The sequence below is a fragment of the Haliaeetus leucocephalus genome, unplaced genomic scaffold (genome assembly GCF_000737465.1).
Source record: "Haliaeetus leucocephalus isolate CR32 unplaced genomic scaffold, Haliaeetus_leucocephalus-4.0 Scaffold484, whole genome shotgun sequence".
Classification (NCBI taxonomy): domain Eukaryota; kingdom Metazoa; phylum Chordata; class Aves; order Accipitriformes; family Accipitridae; genus Haliaeetus; species Haliaeetus leucocephalus.
The window spans coordinates 8607013-8626974 of NW_010972920.1; the positions used below are offsets into that span (position 1 = coordinate 8607013).

Genomic DNA, 19962 nt, shown 5'->3' on the forward strand with positions numbered 1-19962 from the left:
AATGTCTTCGGAGTTGAATATCAGCGGAGCTTCTTAGATAAGACTACAATTAATATTCAGTATATTTAGACATTTTATGTCTGCAAAAGCATATTTGAAATTCTGCAAATTTAATATTCAATAGGTTCTGCAAACAAATGTCAGAATACAGATTGTTTGAGAATGCTTGACATAGAGACTATTATGTCGTTGTTATACTGCCAACAGAAAGAGAATACAGCTGCTTGGGCATTTAATCCTGATTCATATATGATTAAGGATAGCCATAGTGAATGTAAAAATAAAGCCTGAAACTGTTTCTTTATGAATATAAATCTTGAGTGCCTCAGCAAAAAAAAAAAAATAAAAGAGACATCCAAAATAGTGGATTTCTAATTCAGTTTACCATATACATAGCTTTGCTGCTTCTCTTGGAATGAAAATACAGTCTCATAATTGAATTTGCTTGCTCGGTAAAAAAATAATATTTACACGGTACTGCATACAAGTTGAAATTAGTATTTTCTGAGACAGACTCTCTGTTCACCATAAATTAGAGTACATGAGCTGTAGACCTTTATAATGGCCTACCTGAAAATTGAGAGTCTTACTTTTCCTTGATTTATTATGTTTCGTCAGCTGCATTTCACTTCATCATACTGCAAAGGTAATGTAGTTCTTTTCACTGAATAGGATTATAAAGACTGATTACCTCAGAGCAACATCATTAGGGTTTAAACAATCTGTTATAATTACATCTCTTAATGATGATCAGGTTTTGTTTTTAAAATAATCACTTTCTTGAGGGAATATACTTTGTGATTTACAGTAGTTGTCTGCCCTTCCTTTGAACCCTTCATTTCCTGTTTTCCAGGTCTCATTAAGATGAAGGAATGTAGGTTTGTGAAATTGTTTCAAATGTAAGATTAAAATATTAGAACAACCACTTTAAAAGATGGACACAGAGAACCATGAAAACTAAAACTCTCAAATCAGCTGAAATCTAACCCAAAAGCATTCAGCTGGTATCTGTTCCTGTTACATTTTTCAATTTTAAAAAACAAATCTCAGAAAGTTAGATTTTTGCATAAGCCCCTACATGTGATATCATCAGCTTGAGGTGATGAATGATAAATGCTGAGTGCTGACTGTTATCAATTTTCCAGCACTACCCGAATTTTTCATGGTCTTCAGAAAAGGATCTTTCTGACACAAAAATGAATGCCCTGAATCCTTCAATATTTCAGCTGAGAAGAGAGCTATAAACTCAACTAACTGCAACAGTCACCTGAACTGGAGTGTAACTGGGGTGGCTCTGGTTTGGAGTCTCCCTGGTTCCCAAAACATTGGCTGAGGCATTTCCTTCCCCTCGCTGGATTTGATACCCTGAAACACTAATCAAACATATATGATTAGCCTAATTCTTTATGCTGTCCAAATAAAATCATTCCCCGAGAAGTGCGTAGTAGTCCGGATGTGTGAAAATGCTTCTTGAAAATTGACTTGCTTAAGCTATGAAAAGACAAACATCTCATAATTTTTCAAGGCACATTACTTAGGTGGGATAAAAGTCTATCAGAGCATTACTCTTAAATTCATGTTGTAAAACTTAAATCAGCAGACTGTTGTGGAAAATGACCTCTGAAACCCAAAACTACCCTAGTTTTGTGAGGTTAAGGTCATTGGCATTATCCTTCTGGAAAGCAGTAAAACTGAGCACTTGTGTTCAGGTGAGGATGCTTTTATGCATAGTGGCAAACAGTTTCTTATCCTCTTCAATCCAGTAAGGTTCCTTGAATGATTTGCTTTATCTGTGCAAGAGAGAATTTCAAAATAGCTAGTACTTGTGTAAATTCTCTACTCAGGAAAAACAGTCCTCTCTAAAAATCCTTTTTTTTTTTTTTCTTCTGTCTACAAAAAATGCTATCTAAATATAAGCATAATATTTTAAGCAGAATGGCAAAAACAATGGGTTTGCAAGCTATGTTTTCTTCTTCCAAATCTAAATCTTTAGTACACACCTTATTGTGTCTGTAACCCATGGAAGCGGTAGGCCATCAGGGTGGACTTGAACAAATATACTCTTACATACTCTTAAGGTACTGGAAAGCTAGCATTAGCATACTGCAAGGGAGATAACTGAAAATGGTAGGACAACCTGCTGCCATCTTGGATGGCTCTACTTGCTAGAAGAGTAAGGTGTTAAAAAAAGTCGAAGTTCAGCAGAAGCTGCAGGACTGAGTACAGTGTAACTGGTATCACAGCCACTTACCTGGAGGAATCCCCATGGTGACAAACAAACAAGAGAAAAACCCTGCTGGGAATGGGGGTTGGGGTCAGTTCATCACACGTTGTCTCTGCTGCTCCTTCGTCCTCAGGGGCAGGACTCCTCACACTCTTCCCCTGCTCCAGCATGGGGTCCCTCCCACGGGAGACAGTCCTCCATGAACTTCTCCAGCGTGAGTCCTTCCCACAGGCTGCAGTTCTTCACGAACTGCTCCAGCGTGGGCCCCTTCCACGGGCTGCAGTCCTTCAGGCACACACTGCTCCAGCGTGGGTCCCCTGCAGGGTCACAAGTCCTGCCAGCAAACCTGCTCCAGTGTGGGCTCCTCTCTCCATGGGTACGCAGGTCTTGCCAGGAGCCTGCTCCAGCATGGGCTTCCCACGGGGTCACAGCCTCCTTCGGGCATCCCCCTGCTCCGGCGTGGGGTCCTCCCCAGGCTGCAGGTGGAGATCTGCTCCCCCGTGGACCTCCCTGGGCTGCAGGGGGACAGCCTGCCTCACCATGGTCTTCCCCACGGGCTGCAGGGGAATCTCCACTCCGGCACCTGGAGCATCTCCTCCCCTCCTTCTGCACTGTCCTGGGGGTCTGCATAGGGGTTTCTCTCACATGTTCTCCTCCTGTCTTTGGCTGCAGTTGCGCAGGTTTTCTTTCCCTTTCTTAAACGTGTTATCCCAGAGGTTCTACCACCATCGCTGATGGGCTCGGCCTTGGCCGTTGGCGGGTCCATCTTGGAGCTTCTAGCAGCTTCTCACAGAAGCCACCCCTTTAACCCCCGTGCTACCAAAGCCTTGCCACGCAAACCCAGTACACACGCATTTAAAGAGGAAAAATAAGCTTCATAGGCATCTTTTCTTGGATCGTTATTCCAAATGTAAATAGATAAATTTTTCCCAGGTCTTTAGCACTTCAGTGAATGGCAAAGAATAGCCAAAATTTCTTCTTCCTTTAAATAAATACTAGTTTTAATAGCTCTGATGAATTGTTAAATCAGAGTATTCATCTTCTCCTGTGTCAAAACAGTTGGAATAAATGCAAACATACTTTTATTAGTTTCATGAATTATTCAAACATTTGTTAATTATGAAGATGTTGTTATTCGCTGGTTAAAATATGTGCAGCTAAAATAAACATCCATATTCTGATGCTGACTCAGCAAATATGCCAGCTTTAATGTTAGCTGAGAAAAAAAAAGAGTATTTAGACTGAATTGCAAAAAACTGAGTAAGCCTTATTAGCTACACTTGATTTTTGTGAAAACTAAGAAACATCATTGAGCTATTTTAAGCATCTCTACCTCACTCTTGCTACGTGTTCTCCTCAGTAAGTCAAAGATCTGTTCTATATACCATAATTTTAAAATAAAGAAAATAGCAAAATCTAACATAAAAAGTTAGCTCATCCTTCAGTCATGCCCGTTAGAGAATAAAATATAAATAAATACCCCCAAAGCATAATTAGGTTCAGACACTGGAAATGTTTCCTGGATTTATGGTGAATCTACAAGTTACATATTAACCACAGGAATCCTCCAGTGCTCTCTTTCCATCCTGCTTGCAGTCACACGTGGAAGGCTGCTGCTCCCATGGAAGAACTGCCTGCAAACTTCTTTAGGTTAAACAGAAAAGTAGAGGGGAAAAATAAGAGGTTTACTTAATTAGGTGACTGAAGATGCGAAATTCTGAAAAAGCTAGCAGAGTTAATATAGCACAGTCCTGATTTTCTACAGTTTTAGGGACCAGCAGTTCCTAAGGACTGCATATTGTGCATTGCTGTCACATGAGATGTAAGAATTATAAGATAAATGTGGCATATAAGAATGGATAGCCTCTATGCAAGCTCTTGTTGTATTTTTAACTTAAACATATATTATATGATCGAGCAATAAAGTAATTCATTATCAGAGCAATAAGGCAGTCTTAGCCTTTGCTATGTGTATATATCCTGGCCTAGATGAAGTTCAAGGAAAGGTCTGGAAGAGCGTGGCTGATTTTGCTGGGTTTCGTGGAGAAGCACAAGGGACAAACATGACAATTCTTTCAAGTTTTTGCTGAGCAGGCAGCGAAGGCTGGCACTGCTGGCAGAAGGAAGGCAGGTACCAAGAGTGGTGTATAGTGGAAGTGTTGCAAAACTGATAAAAGCTAAGCAAAGAAAAACTTAGAAGTGAAGACCAATACTTCTGTAGTTAACATTTCCATACAAAGAATATTTTAGTTTTGTACAAAGAACCCCCTTGTCAGTATTCGGCATCTGTTAAAATCTTCACTTTTTCTCTTGGTTCCCTTCCTTGTTGAAATGAATTATGTGATTTCAGTTTATTCTCTGGTGAATAATGTTTGCCCCATGTGACAATGTCTGCTTAGAAAAGGACTGTATCCAGGGTAACTTGTTTTAGCTCTGGAGGACTGTGGTCCCTCCGAGTCAGGAAGGAGGTTGTAACTGATGAGGAAAAATCAGAAAAATCATATAATGTACAATAGCAGCCTGTGTTCAGCATGTTGTGCTCATGCAGGGTCCAGCCAGGGCTGTCCGTGTCTCCTTCATACTAATGAGTACATTGCATTCAATGTGGGGGCAAATGTTTTTTTTTTCTTTTTTTAATTCAGCATCTCCTTTCATTTCATGATCTCTCTTTTACAGACACCAGTTAATTAAAAAAATTAAAAAATTAAAAAACAAAACAAATCCACCAATACTACCTCTACGAGATAATTACAGTGAGACACTTGAAAAGTAAAGTGAATTTCTCTGAGTTGCGTGTCGTGCCTGCGTCAGGGCTGGGAGCAGCCCAGCATCGTGTCTGTGTTTCCTCCCCTCTCCATCCCACAGCTGCAACTGGTCCCTGGCCCCCTCCCTCCTGGCTATGCGTTCAGCATTGGTTCATAAGCTCGTTACCTAAATACCAGCCTGACTTTCCTCTTGACCTGAATACTCTGACCTGGAAATTGCTTTTATTTCCTAATTGCAGGGAAAACGTGTGACTCCACTGTCAATTACTGTGAGTGCAACCCCTGTTTCAATGGTGGATCCTGCCAAAGCGGGGTGGAGGGGTACTACTGCCACTGCCCCTTCGGTGAGTACGCTGCTCCTCCTCTCTGCTTGATCTTCCCTTTCCCTATTAATAATTCTCAAATCGCTATTTATTTTTACCCGCATAAAACCGAGGGGTGTGTATATGGATCCCGCTTCGTGGGCAGGTGTTGGTCATCTCCTGGCCCCATCCTTTCTGGTTTTCCCCAGCTGCAAGTGAGGAGCACGACGTTAATATTGGCACTTTTATATTTAGTAGATTTGATTAAAAGAACCTGACTGAATCAAAACAGCTTTGTTAGCTCCCACCAGTACTTGCCCATTCAATTTATTGTATGTTAATAAAGTTCTGAGTTCCAAAACCAGAGTACTATTCCAAGAATCAGAGAAGTGTATAGTACCGCCAAAAAAGTTTAGTAATTATTAGAATTTAATTAGCCCAAATTTTGTTTGTGGAATGAACGCAATAAAGACAGAAAACAACACAGATTTTTTTAAGGTATCATGATATAATTGCAGCAAGATTCGTTCTGAATGCAGATTAATCCAGAATTGTCATTGTTTATATAGAAAAGCATGAGAGTAAATGCAACAGATTAACCAAAAACTAGATACACCTGAGAAATCATCTACAATATTTTAAGGCTGCTGAAAACCCTCACACAAAAGTATGGTTCTCAATACGCTTTTCTAACTACCTCTGAATATGGTCTTCTACTATCATGTGGAATAACTTCTTTATTCTGTTTTATTTCCTTTGTTTTATGTTTCCTCAGAGTTTATTCGTTTCCTATATAGTCATAGTCCCTTGTAAATGTAACTAATATTCATAAATTAAGTAAGTTTTTTCTCGTTGCTGCAGTAAAAAAAAAAAAAAAAAACCAAGGGAAATTACATTACAGAGATCTGAAAAGAAATATATAGAATGCATCAAAATATTCAGATCAATAAAAATACAAGAAGGCATAATATTTTGGTCACATATAGACTTATATTGTATATATAAAAAATGAACCACTGATTGAGAAACAGTCCAGATAACAGCTATAAAGAGAAAAGTAAGCTCAAGTTACAAATTTATTTCCTTAACTGGATTAACAAATGCCTGATGATAATTAACAACCATATCTGACATAGCTGTCAAACTCACTTTTTTTTGTTTTCTAAAGAAACCATAGAGCTCAATGAAATGTACTTTGTTTTTCAATAGATATAACTATCATTTGTAACTCAATATTTAAGTTAAATATATATACTTCACCACCCACCTATGGGTAATAGGATTCTTCTGTTCAAGTTGCATATTTTTAATCATACATTAGACATTTCTTAAAGAGCCTGTGTATCATAGCCATGTCTAGAGCACATCAATACTTTGTTTCTGGGAGAATGCACAGTGAGGAGAAAACTACCTGATACCAGATTTTACTTTTCATTTTGCAGGTGTTTTTGGGAATCATTGTGAACTGAACAGTTATGGATTTGAAGAGTTGTCGTATATGGAGTTTCCCAGTATGGATCCAAACAATAATTACATCTATATAAAGTTTGCCACTATAAAAAGTAACGCCTTAATGTTGTATAACTACGATAACCAAACCGGAGAGCGGGCAGAATTTCTGGCCCTGGAAATAGCAGAAGAGAGGCTAAGATTCTCCTACAATCTTGGCAGTGGCACATACAAGCTTACCACAACTAAGAAGGTGTCTGATGGACAATTTCACACAGTTATTGCCCGGAGGGCTGGAATGGTAAGAAATGCTAAAATGAGAATTTAAGACAAGTTCAGCCAAGTCACTTTGGCTTCCACATGAACTCAGAGGAACATAAAATTAGTAACGTTGCATTTGCTAGCAGAACCTCCAACTTTGGAAAAAAACCTCCCTCGTTTCTGTCTTACTCCAAGACCTATAATGGTTTGTTTAGTATGATGATGATAAAGAATAATTAAAAAAACATGTGCAATGCCCTGTACTCTTAATGTGAAAAATGAGAACCAGGAATAATTAATGAAATAAATTACTACACATGAGGCTAATTAACTGACGCAGATTACAGGGATTATTATTAGGGAAGGCTAATTAACCATAGTAACTACAAAAAGCCTCAAAATAATTTTTCTCAACATTTGGAAAATAGAAGCAGACAAACTTAAAATTCCAGGCATCCCTGACCTCTTTGAGCGAGTTTGGAGATTTTACCCATTTCATCAGACTGGAAGCCTGTTTTTCCTCTGTAGCATACATGTAAAAAGTTCAAAGGTGCTACATTGAGAGGGTTTTTTGGGGGGAAGGAGGGAAGTTACTTTTCTTTTTGTCCCCCAGAAAGCATCTGAGGGGAGGAATTCTGCCAAAAACTAGACTGGGACAACTGATCACCATATGCCTGATACTCTGACCCCTCTCCTGCCTGCATTTTTTTTCCAGTAAATGTTTTGTATTCCTCTTCTCTCATTTTTTAATAATATTTCCAAAGCAGAACGTAAACCAAATGCTCTTTGAGTTCAAGCCAGGCTTTTTGACTCCACAATGTGTGAGCTAGAAATGAAACCAAATCTATTTGCCATCCATAATCAGTAACTATTGCCCAACAGCTCTCTTGTTAGGCAGAAATGGCCAGCATACGTGAAATCCCATATTCTTCCCATGTTTGAAATTAAAGTCATATAAGAATAATATATGGTTCGGGATCCACATTTTGTTTTATATATTTCAAGCCAGAAGTGATGTAGGGAATAAAAGAATAAACTGTTCTACCCAGTGTGGCTCCCCCTGAGTCCTTGTAGAGATTTCCCATCACAAACTGCTGCAGAAGGCAGTGGTGCTGAGATACTGCCCTTTTCTATTTTTAAGCTGCTCTGTTCGGAGCGCCCTGCTGAAGACGTTCAGGTCCAGGGTGAGAGGTCCATAGGCACGAGTGTCCCGAGAGCAGCACAGGCACGTATTGCCTTATGGTCTGGGGTTCTTTGTAGGACCAGGGTTGTCTCCTGACCTTCCTAAACGGTGGGTTTTTTCTTCTCTCTTAGCAAGTCTTGAGTCTGAAACTGCATTTCAGTTGCATAGTGCAAGATCTGATTTCTCCATTTATTGAGGGGAGTATGGTTTAGTCTTCAGCTGGATTTGCAAATCCAACTTGTGTGTGTTTGTAGGAGTTATATATCCAAATAAGATGAAGATAATTGTGATTTGAGTAATGACTTTGTTTTAACGTGCCTTAATATCAGATAGTTAATAATATGTATCACAGCTTCCAAACAGTAAAGCCCAAAGGTGCACCTAAATCTTGAAAGGCACCATGTTCCCATTTTAGCAACTAAATTAGTGTGATATTTCCATCAATACGATTCAAATGGCTAAGTATAGGAGCACATGCTAAAAATCGCAACAACCGGAAAAAAACAGAGCAGGAAAATGTTTTACTTGTAGATATGCCAGAGGGCTAGACTATAGAAGAAGAGATAACATAAAAAGGACTATTTACAGAAAATTTCAGTTATGAGTGCTTCAGGCTGAAAGCAAACATTTAAGACAACCTATACGTTTGTGTGATTTTTTTTTTTAATGTTTAAACCTTCTCAGTAATGTCAGCTGTTTACAAACACAGTATGTGAAAAGAATCACCTTTGTCTTAGATATTTCTGCTGCAGAAAAATGTCTCCCAGGTGTCCAAAACTGTATAAAATAGCCCTCCTTCAGGATTCCAAATCTGTCATTTCCTACAGCACAGTGGGATTTTATCGGAAACTGGTAAAATCATTAAGTTGTCAGTCCTGAGCTATTGCAGAGTGACAGGATAGAAAGTCTCATAATGCGGCAAGGTAACCAGAGAGTAATGCTTAAGTAACAAGCAGGAACATTTGACTAACATTAGAAAATAAATTGTATGAACTCCGGTCCAAGTAAAATATATTCTCAAGTATCTAGCCCTTCAGCTGGGGTTGTAACTTGGCTTTCACAGCACATAGCGATGTAAGTTAGGGAGATTACACTGATTGAGCTAAGAACAAAAAACTCATTTCATTTTTTGTTGTTCATATGCTGAAGGAAAATATGTATGCGTGTGATGGCATACAGACCAGCCAGCTTATTATTCTTTCTATGAATTGTTTCATTTATACAGGGCTATAATCTGCTTTGGAACTGCAGACTGACCTTTCTTGGGAGAAGCAGTTTGCTTATTATGTATGGAAAGAAATTCAAGATAAGCTTTCATTAAAAATAGCAAATTGAACAATTTAGGCGGACTGTAGGGCATGATTTAGGGCTAAGAGCTGTGAATGTATTTGGTCAATATAAGGTGTCAGCTCACAGTATGTGTTTGGAAATACCATGGACAATCTATGGGGATTTCAACAGGACGTTGTTAGTGAACTTAGTTGCAGGCAGGAAAAAAAGCCGTTGCAGAGTAATGATGTACTGATAGCTATTGCTGTTTGCTCAGCTCCTGTAGAGTAATCTAAATCAAAATATAAACCAAGGCCTTTTTAAAAGTGACGTTTGATTTAAATTTGCTGTAAACCTGTACCACACATCTAGTTGAAACATGAGAAGCTGATATGTACAATTTGGAGATTATGTTTATTTTTCTGAAAATTTGTCTTAAGGAATAACTAACCTTCAGGAGGTTTTTTTGCAGCGCATCTGTTATTAATAAATTGCTGTGGGGAAAATTCTTTGCTAAATATTGAATAAAATAAAAACTCCTTTTTAAATCAGCAGGAATTATTTCATGATTTTAGTGAAGGCTTTGGTTAGACTTTTAGAGATTCCAAATAAAAGTGCCATGATTCACTTTAGCGTAAACGACAGAGATGGGCAGTGAGGCAACCCCGTTGTCTGGGGCTCGAGGGCTTGGAGATAATAATAAAGAGGAAGACTGCTCTAAGTGCTGGTGATGCTTGGGACTTCTCTGAATGTCAGCTTGGTCCCAGTGCAGGTATCCACACATTTCACCGTTATGAACATGGGGCAAACATCCCTAATGACGTATCAGCCTAAGGGTTAACTTAATCAGGTCCACTTGGTTAATCTTTTAAGTATTATTGAGTGGTTGGTTGTTATTTTTAACTAGTAATGTCAGTGTTTGTACACCCGGCTTTTGTAACGTGTTTTTTATCAAGTTCAAGCAATATGTTTAATGTCACGATCAAGCCCCTGAAGGAATGCCCTTTGTGTTTGGAGGGAGCAGCTCTCTGTTCAGATCAAGAGTAGGACACGCTATGAGCCAAAATAACTGCAGTTTCAAGGAGTAAAGCAAACAAACATGAAAGAAACCCTACCCGTATCTGAAAACTTTGTGTTTAACTGGTTCTCTGTATGAAGCAGTCGGTTAGCTCACTCTTGGTATTCACTGTGTTGATGCAGAACGTAGTTGATCAGTGGCTCTGAAGCACCCTGCAATCCCAAGTGGCACAGTAATATACAAGTGTTCCATTCTAGCCAAGTCCTTGATATAACATATTTAATCATAAATATTTAATGTGGTTAGGGACTGCAACCTTGTAATATTCAGCGTATTCGTGTGCGTGGCTTTTGCAGGCAGCATCACTGACAGTGGATTCCTGCTCTGAGGATCAGGAGCCAGGCTACTGCACTGTTAGCAATGTGGCTGTTTCTACTGACTGGTAAATAATTCTTCATTTTGTGGGGGTTTTTTTGGAGTAAAATGAAAAAGAAATCACCCTCTAAAGCCAGAGGAATTTGGAGTAATGATTACATGGCCTTAGCCCAGCCTCAAGCAAGGGATAGATACCTCAGCTGCACTCCTTCAGAGGCATGCAAAGGCAAGGCTCCCAAGCATCATTTTCTCCCGTCTTTGCAGAAGCAAATTAAATTTTCTACATGTACTGCTACTTGCTAACTCAGGCTACTTTTCTGTATGGAGTTTATTCATGACAAGGAGTTTATTCACAAATCCCCAATTTTTGACTCCGTCTGTGTCCCCAGGCTCTGGTGGCACACAAGAAATGTATAGCCATGGGTAGTCTGCACTGTGGTCTAAATGGGGATAAGACTTATTGCCTCATGCTATGAGATTTCACGTCATGATCTAGAAAGAGTTAACAAATTAGGGTATCAGGTGCTCAATTACTGACAACTTGTAAACCTTAGTTGACAGTAAAACACAAATGTATTTGTTATAATCAACTGGCTTTTAAATATACAGCACTACTCTTTGACAGTTTGAAGTTCTACAATATTTAGTGCTACAAATCTTTAGCAAAGCCTCTTCCACTTTTACATTTTCAATCGTATCTATCTTGCCAAAACCAGGCTCAGGCTTAAAATGCTATTACTCTAGTAGCACCTATATTTCACTCCAGTGTTCAGTTTTGGGCTTTGATTTGGGGTCTTTATTTATTTATTTAAGCTGCACCTCTAATTTCTTATAAAGGTGTAAGAAATAATATCACCTGATTACTGCTTTCTTTAAAAAAAAAATATTAGGAGTAATTACTTTGATGTTGTTTTCAGTAATGTCCAGATGTCATCTTTTACAGTTTTCATTTCTGAAATATTGGGCCATACAGAGAACAAACCTTATTTCTTCTGTTTACCGTAACTAACTCAGAAGCCTTTCTGTCACATCTTTAGATCCTCTTTGGAGATAACAATAACTTCAGTTGCAATCACTTTGGCTAATTTCGTACAATAATCACAATCATATTTCCTGTCACACGTGGTTTCCTCCCTAGCAAAGGTGTTATATCTTTTTAAAATAATGAATCCATCTTACTGCTATTTAAATATCATCTACAATTTAAACGATAATTGGGTAAAAAACGTTATGATTTCAAGCACGCTGCTCAGTCAAGTGAATAGAAGTTTTGACATGCAATAACTGAGTGAATTTAGAGTCATACCCATTATAACTGTTAGTTCAAGCACTACTGACCTCTCTGTCTCCCCTTCTAAATGCAAAATACGCATTTTGGAAGAGGAAGTTTTAGCCGCAGACTAGCTGATGGTTACAGTTCCTGTGTTGTCATTGCTATCTTAATGTCTGATACTGATAAATTATTTTTCTGACTCTTTTATAGGACTCTCGATGTACAACCAAATCGAGTTACTGTTGGTGGCATCAGGTCTGTAGAGCCCATCCTTCAAAGGAGAGGACAGGTGGAAAGCCATGATTTTGTGGGCTGTATAATGGAGTTTGCAGTCAACGGACGTCCCCTGGAGCCCAGCCAGGCTTTGGCAGCTCAAGGAATCTTAGATCAGTATGTCTGCTATATATGGTATCGAATGGACTGCGTTTACAATAAAGGAAGCCATCAGGAAAGTCAGATGCTATTCCATTCAGACACCGTCAGCTATTTCTTGTAAAAAAATGACTGTAGAATTTATTGTAAAGTGTGAAAAATGTAGGAAGAAAGTGAATTTGGATGAAAAGTTCACAAAAGATTACAGAGGCTTCAAAAAAGCAACATCATTAGATTTCTATTGCCAGTTATTTTTAATGTTGCCTTTCAGGCTGAAATAGAGTAGCCTTGTTATTGGGTTTCTTTATAAATTTTGCCTGGGTTTGACTGTACTCGTACTATTTGCTAACCCTCTACTTCTTATTTCTTTTTAATCCACAATGTCTGTTCTATCACTTTGCCTCTCAAGTATCACTGAATTTCCCTCATATCCTCCGAGTGATGTTTCAGAGATTATGAACTATCTGATTCTGTTGGTTTTTCCATCTCAGTATTTGAAGTCACAGTTCTAGCAGTAATGTCAGTCTTTCGTCCAAATTTGCTAGCTCACCCTTCCTCTTTCAACCCCCAAGTCTGCAGTGTTCATTGTGAGATGAAGTCTCTGGAGTTCTGCAGCATAAAAAGCACCTATAAGAGTTTCTTCTTCTCTTGCATAAGAGATAATAGGAGTTTCACTGTCTCTGAATTAACTTCTTTTCATAAGACTGTTATAACATGACGCTGAAAATTGGGATCTATTTAGAAACACGAGCTGTCTACGGGGAAGAGCCTCTCCATCTTTGCATCCCTAGGGGGGAAGAAAGGGAGTATCGTTCAAACACAGGATGCTTCCCAGCAAATTTGCTCCGCTTATTTGTGCACACATTCTTCAGCATCTACTTTTCTGCTTTATTTCAGGTGTCCCAGACTAGAAGGCGCTTGCACGACCAGCCCCTGCCAACATGGTGGCATTTGTGTTGATCACTGGTCATGGCAGCAGTGTCACTGCAAAGAAGGACTGACGGGAAAGCACTGCGAAAAATGTATGGAGGGGGTTTTACTGTCTTTCTCTTTAATATACATCTAACTAAGGTTTAACCAAATGCTACTAAGAGTTTCTTTTCAGGGGCATGGGATAAAGAATTTTATAAAATAATGAAAACAAGCAGCATGCTTGCCTCTTAAATAATTTTGAAGGAAAAGTCCACAATGGACTATTGTCCTTTCATGAGCTAAAAATAGTAGCAAGTTACATATATTATGTTTTCTGGTCTGTATATCACATTTTAGGTAACTTGCACTCATTTAAAACTACTGCTTCCCAATAATGCATAATCAGTAACTAAAATAAAGCTATCCCGTAGGAGGGATTTGTGGACTATGGGGAGGTAAGAGGGCAAGGGAAAACCCTTCCCTTCATGTAAACATTGTGTGTATGTGCTTATGGCTTCTCTGAACTCTAGGTCTTTTTATGAAATGACCGTCAGATTATATGCAAGAAAATATGCTAAATGTAAATGAAAGCAAGCCATCTACACTCTGGGGTTATTAACTCGCATACGGATAGCTCTGTAAATCAGTACAGGATTGTCTAGGAGAGCAGCATGATTTATTTCCATGTAGTTGTAGTATAGCGACTGGGCTTTGTTTTCTTACATGTCCCATTATTGTTTAGCTGATTTATATGCTTTTATTGCGCTGGTTTACAAAAGAATTTAGCCATAATTTTAACAGCATTTGGTAGTCAGTGCTCTGCCATTTTTTATTCTTTTTTTTATGCCATAACAAATAGAAAGTCATTATCTCTGCCCTGAAGAGCTTAGAGTTCAATATATCATGAAGCCCTGCTTGCAGTAATGGAAACAGTAACATCCCTGGGAAGGAATTACAGTTCTGAGAGCCAAATTTTTTTCCCTACTCCCTCACTTGTTCCCTAGTGAGTTTTAATTTACTATTGACTGATAGCAGCAGTAAATTACTAGCACACTCCCACTCTCAAACACACATTCTGGTTGAAGCCAAAGAATAGAGGGGCTGAAATTGCCATCCACTCCTGCTCTCCCCTCTGACCTGCTCTGAACTTCATCTCTGCTCTGAAAGAAAATGGTCATTATTAGGCAGATGATCGCAATAGCTGTAACGAGCTGCATACTCAGTATTTCCCCGTCCTTGTCCCAGATATTACTGCCGACACTGCCTTATCGCTAGAAGGCAAAGGACGACTTGACTACCACATGAGCCCAAACAAGAAGCGAGAATACATGATGAGACACGGCACTCGAGGCGCCAGCCCAGGACCCCCGAACGCAGACCGCTTGGAAGTGAAATTCAGGACAAGAAGCGAGAACGGCATTTTAGTTCACGTCCAGGAAAGCAGCAACTTCACTACCGTGAAGGTAAGATTACAGCTAATGCAGAGTTTGATTTGATTGGACTGCCTCATGCATAGTGATCAAAATCACATTTTTCCATTACTCTTGCTGTTTCCTTTATAAAATATTAGGTTTTTAGCTGAGGCTAGGCACTGCTCCAGTATCATTCATCTTCTCAACAATTCCCTTGCAATTTGCCAAGGTATCAGAAGATCTTGATGGGTTTGTATCTAATCAGTTTTGTCTAGACTCCAAATAGTGACTGTTTTAAGGCAGCAAGAGCAGTACTCGTTGCCATATTTGTTATCATCAGTAAGTTACACTCTACAGAACAAATTGTTTCATTGTTGGCCTTTTATCTTCTAATTTTTCGGGCCTTGAACCCAGACCTTCCTTAAGCTAGCAGACAATTGCCAAAAAGTTTTCATTAATTCCTACTCGCGTGGCTCATGCTTATCAAACTAGGAAGTGAGGGATAACTTGAATTCATGAGGTTACCCATAGACCAATGTCAATATCAAATTATTTTGAGATACGTAGCTGAATTAATGCTTCAAATGCCACACAGTTTTGTTTTCTTCCCAAAGAGTTTATTGCTGCAGAAGTTACCTTTCTCAAGAGAAAGCGATGGTTCAATTCCTGGCTATGACTCAGTCCATTTACTCATAACTCTAAATGAGTACAGCAGTGATGTTGGCAAGCCCCTTTATTGGGTTGGTGTGAGCTCCAAGTTTCCTTGACTGCTGTAAGGCTTTCCAAGTTTTTTCCCTGACTTTTAAAGAAACTCATACAGAAATTCACACTTTCTAAGCTTCAGCCCAATGGATATTCTCCACCTGCCTGATCAGAGATGCAGACCTTTCCTGACACACCGGCTGCATTTAAGAAGCAAGTCTGCATTACTTCCCTGGCATATGCTTTTACCACATCATTTGATAGGAAGTTTCTGCCTCAAGTCATATTAGCAGATAAGATCTCATAATTTTGAGTTCTGGAGAGAAAAAAACAAATACTACCTTTTTCTCCCTAGTAGAATTTGCTAGGTCAGCTCTATAGGCATTATTAAAAAAAAGAAAAAGAGAGTTGCCTTTCCTGGCTGAAAGCACTAGTGGTGTGTTTATGCAAACACTCTTATTATTGTTAATATTGGTGAAGTTATACAAGCAAGCAGAGGGTGTCAAGTCCCAGACCCAGCTGTGCAAGAGCAAAGAGCAGAGGTTTGCCTGGTAACAGATGCAGAAGTTTGAGGAAGGAGAGGTAACATCACTGTGCTGATTGTTGCCGAAAAGTTTCCAGATGATGCTAGTTAATAAACTGTAGTAATTTAGCTGTAGTTAGTACAGTATGGCTTCTGCACCGACGCTCATACCCGGAGTAGGTATCACGACAAGCACTTCCCTCGGCAGTGGCCCAAGATGTCAGTGAAGCCAACCCACGCATAGGTCTCCATAGCATCTCAGTCTGCTCCCAGTGCAGAAGATGAGCTTTAGGGACTTCTGTTTGCAACTCTTGTCAGTCTTCAAAACAGACCATTTTATAACTTGATTTTGGGGTCTTTTAATAAGCCTGTTATCCAAAATGTAAGCATTCAGAGAAAACCTGCCATGTATTTTTAATATTAAACTGTGCTAGGGAAAAGCTACAAATCCTGTGGCTGCTTCCATGCCTCTGCATTTTTCCTCTTGTAGTTAACTGGTTTTGGTGTAGCTGGGATGGGGTAAAATTAAAGAAATGGTAATAAATCAGACCCACTGAGATTGCGAGCAGCTGATTCACTAAATGATGGATGTAAACTCCCCCCAAAGAACCCAAGAGAGGTCTTTATGATAGAAAGGGATCCTTAATCTGGGAAAGGTACAAAACCTAGCAGATTAAATTAAACAGTGGTCAAATTCAGATAGAAAATGCCCCCCCCCCCCCCAACTCACACAAAGGAAAGAGGGTAGGGGATTCCTTATTACTAAAGCTCTTTGTCACAACTTATCGTCCTACAAATAACACACATTGCAACTAATTCAGTTAGAAGTAATGGGATAAATACAGCAGGTTAAAGATGAAATTGCCTGCCTTGTTTTAGCTGGAAATCTCATCTGAAATCAGATTAAATTAACATAACTGTAGCTCTAAGATCTAGGAATTGTACGGGTAGAGAATGTGGATGACGTTACCTATATGAGCTAACATATCTATTTGTTAGGGTGCTGAGGCACTGGAACAGGTTGCCCAGAGAGGTTGTGCTGCCCCATCCCTGGAAGCGTTCAAGGCCAGGTTGGATGGGGCTTTGAGCAACCCGGTCTAGTGGAAGATGTCCCTGCCCATGGCAGGGGGGTTGGAACTAGATGATCTTTAAGGTCCCTTCCAACCCAAACCATTCTGTGATTCTATGCACATACCGAGTTGCAGGAATAAATCAGAACATAGCTCATTTAAGTGATATCTCATCCAGTGGGCTATAAATCTGTAAAGGCTAGTGCTCAGATTTAAGACAAATAAGCAATTTGTTTGGTAAAGGAGACTCGGAATGTTGGTAAAGTTGAATCATCCTTGTAGTTAGGAATATGTTTGCTTTAGTGGTTCATTCTTTTCATTACATTCTACTTGTCAGTTGCTCTACCACTTGAATAAAACCCAGAAATGGGTGTTACTCAATATTGTCAGCATCAGCATTTGTTTCAAATTTGGAAATATGTTATGCTTCAAGGAACCGAGAAGAACATTCCTTATTTTTTCCTGGTTGAAGAAGTCATGGACCGCTCTTGTCTCTGGAAAGTTTACTTTCCAAATGCCACTAGTACATTATTTATGAGTCTGTTAGCATTAGTCACATGTAATTTTAAAGACACAGAAATAGAGCTAGAGAGTCATCATTCAGTATGGAAAATATCAGTTGTTGACAGGTAAATAGTTCTACAATTCTTCTCTAATGTGGAATTAAAAGTTACAATTCTGTGCTTAGTCTTCCCATAAGCTTAGATGATATTATCTGATATGGTATATTTCTTTTCGTTTACATAAAGACCAAAATACAAGGCAGTATTTTCATGGAGCATAAAAGACAAAATAAGACTAACAAACCAATTGCAGGTTACAGACATAAATATATGTATATATTCGTCCCAGTTAATCTTTTTATAAATACTTTTGATTGTGGCAAATGGTGTTTAATATGTTATAATAGTCTGTGTGACTGCATTTCCAAATGTGGGATTTTCTTTGGACTGTGTGATAGTTTAGATGTATGCCACCTGTGTTTGCCAGTAACAAAAGCATCCTGCCTCTGAGGGGCAGCTTTATCAAAGAGTCCCTCAAACAATACATTTTCAAATAGTCCAAATTACTGCATTTATAAATGAAGTGTGTGCACATATTAACCATTGTATTTCTCGATCCAAATAGAATATGTGCTAGATACATTTAGCTCAGGCTGCTGCCAAGACATGAGCGTGGTCTTGCAGCCATATTAAAGCTGATCTGTATGAACAAAGTCCTCAGCTTGCATCACTGAAGAAGTAAATCCAGAGCATTTAACAGTTTCTGGAAACAAGAGCAGCATTTTTGTAGCCAGTGTGTCACCTCACAGTTCTTCCCAGGTGAACGTTATTTTTCCTGGAACAAAGCATGCGAGGCTTAAAGAGCTTTCAACAAACCTGGGGCTTCGACCTTTCCTGGATGATGCGTGTGCACGTTCTGCACGCTCATGTTACAGATCACAGACCAACCGAGCTACAGCGAGGAACACGGGAGGAGAAATAGTTATCTTCTTTAACATGTATGACCTAAACATGCAGAGTATGGAAGGAAACTTGCAACAAGTTGCAGAGCCGCCCTATATGAGCTGTACACAACTCTGTACGCCCTGAGGAGGTCAGCTGACGTACCCAACTTTTATGCAATATATGAGAAGCTGGCAGGTTTGGATAATTTTTTTTTTTTTAAATTCCTATAGCTTAAATGCAGAATTTGCACTGATCTCATTTTGGGATCATTTAATATTGAGCTAATAAGAGGTTTGAAATCCTGCATCTCATGATTCAGTAGAATTGTGAGGCGTCATTCCTAGAGGAAAAGCCAAAAAAATTTTCATGGAATTTAATAGTGCCTTTTTTTCCTAACAGCTCACAAGTTAAAAAGTAGTTCGCTCAAGTAAGCACCATTTGAAAATTCACACTAAATAATACACTTTGCAACTCTTCAGAAAGGTTTCTAAAACACAACTATTTTTCTGCAAAATGCAAATTAGAAGAAAAAACAGATATGAAATGGGGATCTTGCTCAAGTCCTGCCATGCCATATATACTCCTACTGTGTCATAATGAAAACTAGATGCAAGGTTTTTTTGGGGCAAGGACAACATTTGTTTACTCTGCAAAGCATTTTCCACACTTGCATTGAAGAAGGAGGAAGAATTATTCTTTTATTGGTTAAAATGTTTTGTCATGTGCATAGCCTATTGCTGGCCTCTTAATAGGTTTTCCTTTTATGTGGTTAGCTGAGGAATAAGTAGATGGCAGCTCGAAAAAAATAAGTTTTCTACAGATGCAATGATGTATTTAATTGCAGCCAAATTTTTAGTACTAAATAACTAATGCATTTTTAGTACAAACCAATTATTTGGAGAAAAATACACCCAGGCTTCCTATTACAACCGAAGCCATGTGTTACTGTAGCTGTACTGAATAGGCATTGCAGTGGTTATGTGTGTATAGGAGTGGTTATGTGTATATCATTTTAAAATTATGCATTTTGTATTCTTCTGACCAGATAAAAGGTGGGAAAGTGCATTACATATCCGATGCTGGAATTGCTGGGAAAGTGGAAAGAAATATCCCAGAAGTGTACGCTGCGGATGGTCAGTGGCATTCAGTACTCATTGAGAAGAATGGGTCTGCTACTATCCTGTCGGTCGACAAGGCTCATAGCCGAGACATTCTCCATGCCACGCAAGACTTTGGTGGACTAAACGTTCTTACAATTTCTTTGGGTGGAATCCCATCAAGCCAACCTTTCAAGAGCACAGTTGCAGGTAATTTTTATTAATTTTTTTTTCATATATGGTGCACATAAGCACATTTGAACAGACAAAGGGTCTCTGTTTGCTTAAAGGTTGCAGAAAGTACTGT

The 19962-nt window shown here is 39.0% G+C and overlaps 1 protein-coding gene across 1 annotated transcript in view; it reads left to right on the top strand.

Moving 5' to 3' along the window:
* FAT4 (FAT atypical cadherin 4) overlaps positions 1-19962 on the top strand; it is a 148240-nt gene that overhangs the window by 121674 nt on the left and 6604 nt on the right. Inside the window, exons 11-17 of the mRNA XM_010575616.1 lie at positions 5229-5333; positions 6734-7041; positions 10828-10913; positions 12330-12509; positions 13389-13513; positions 14649-14866; positions 19604-19865. Of these exons, the coding sequence (XP_010573918.1) occupies positions 5229-5333; positions 6734-7041; positions 10828-10913; positions 12330-12509; positions 13389-13513; positions 14649-14866; positions 19604-19865 (1284 nt within the window). The remainder of the gene's footprint in view (positions 1-5228; positions 5334-6733; positions 7042-10827; positions 10914-12329; positions 12510-13388; positions 13514-14648; positions 14867-19603; positions 19866-19962) is intronic.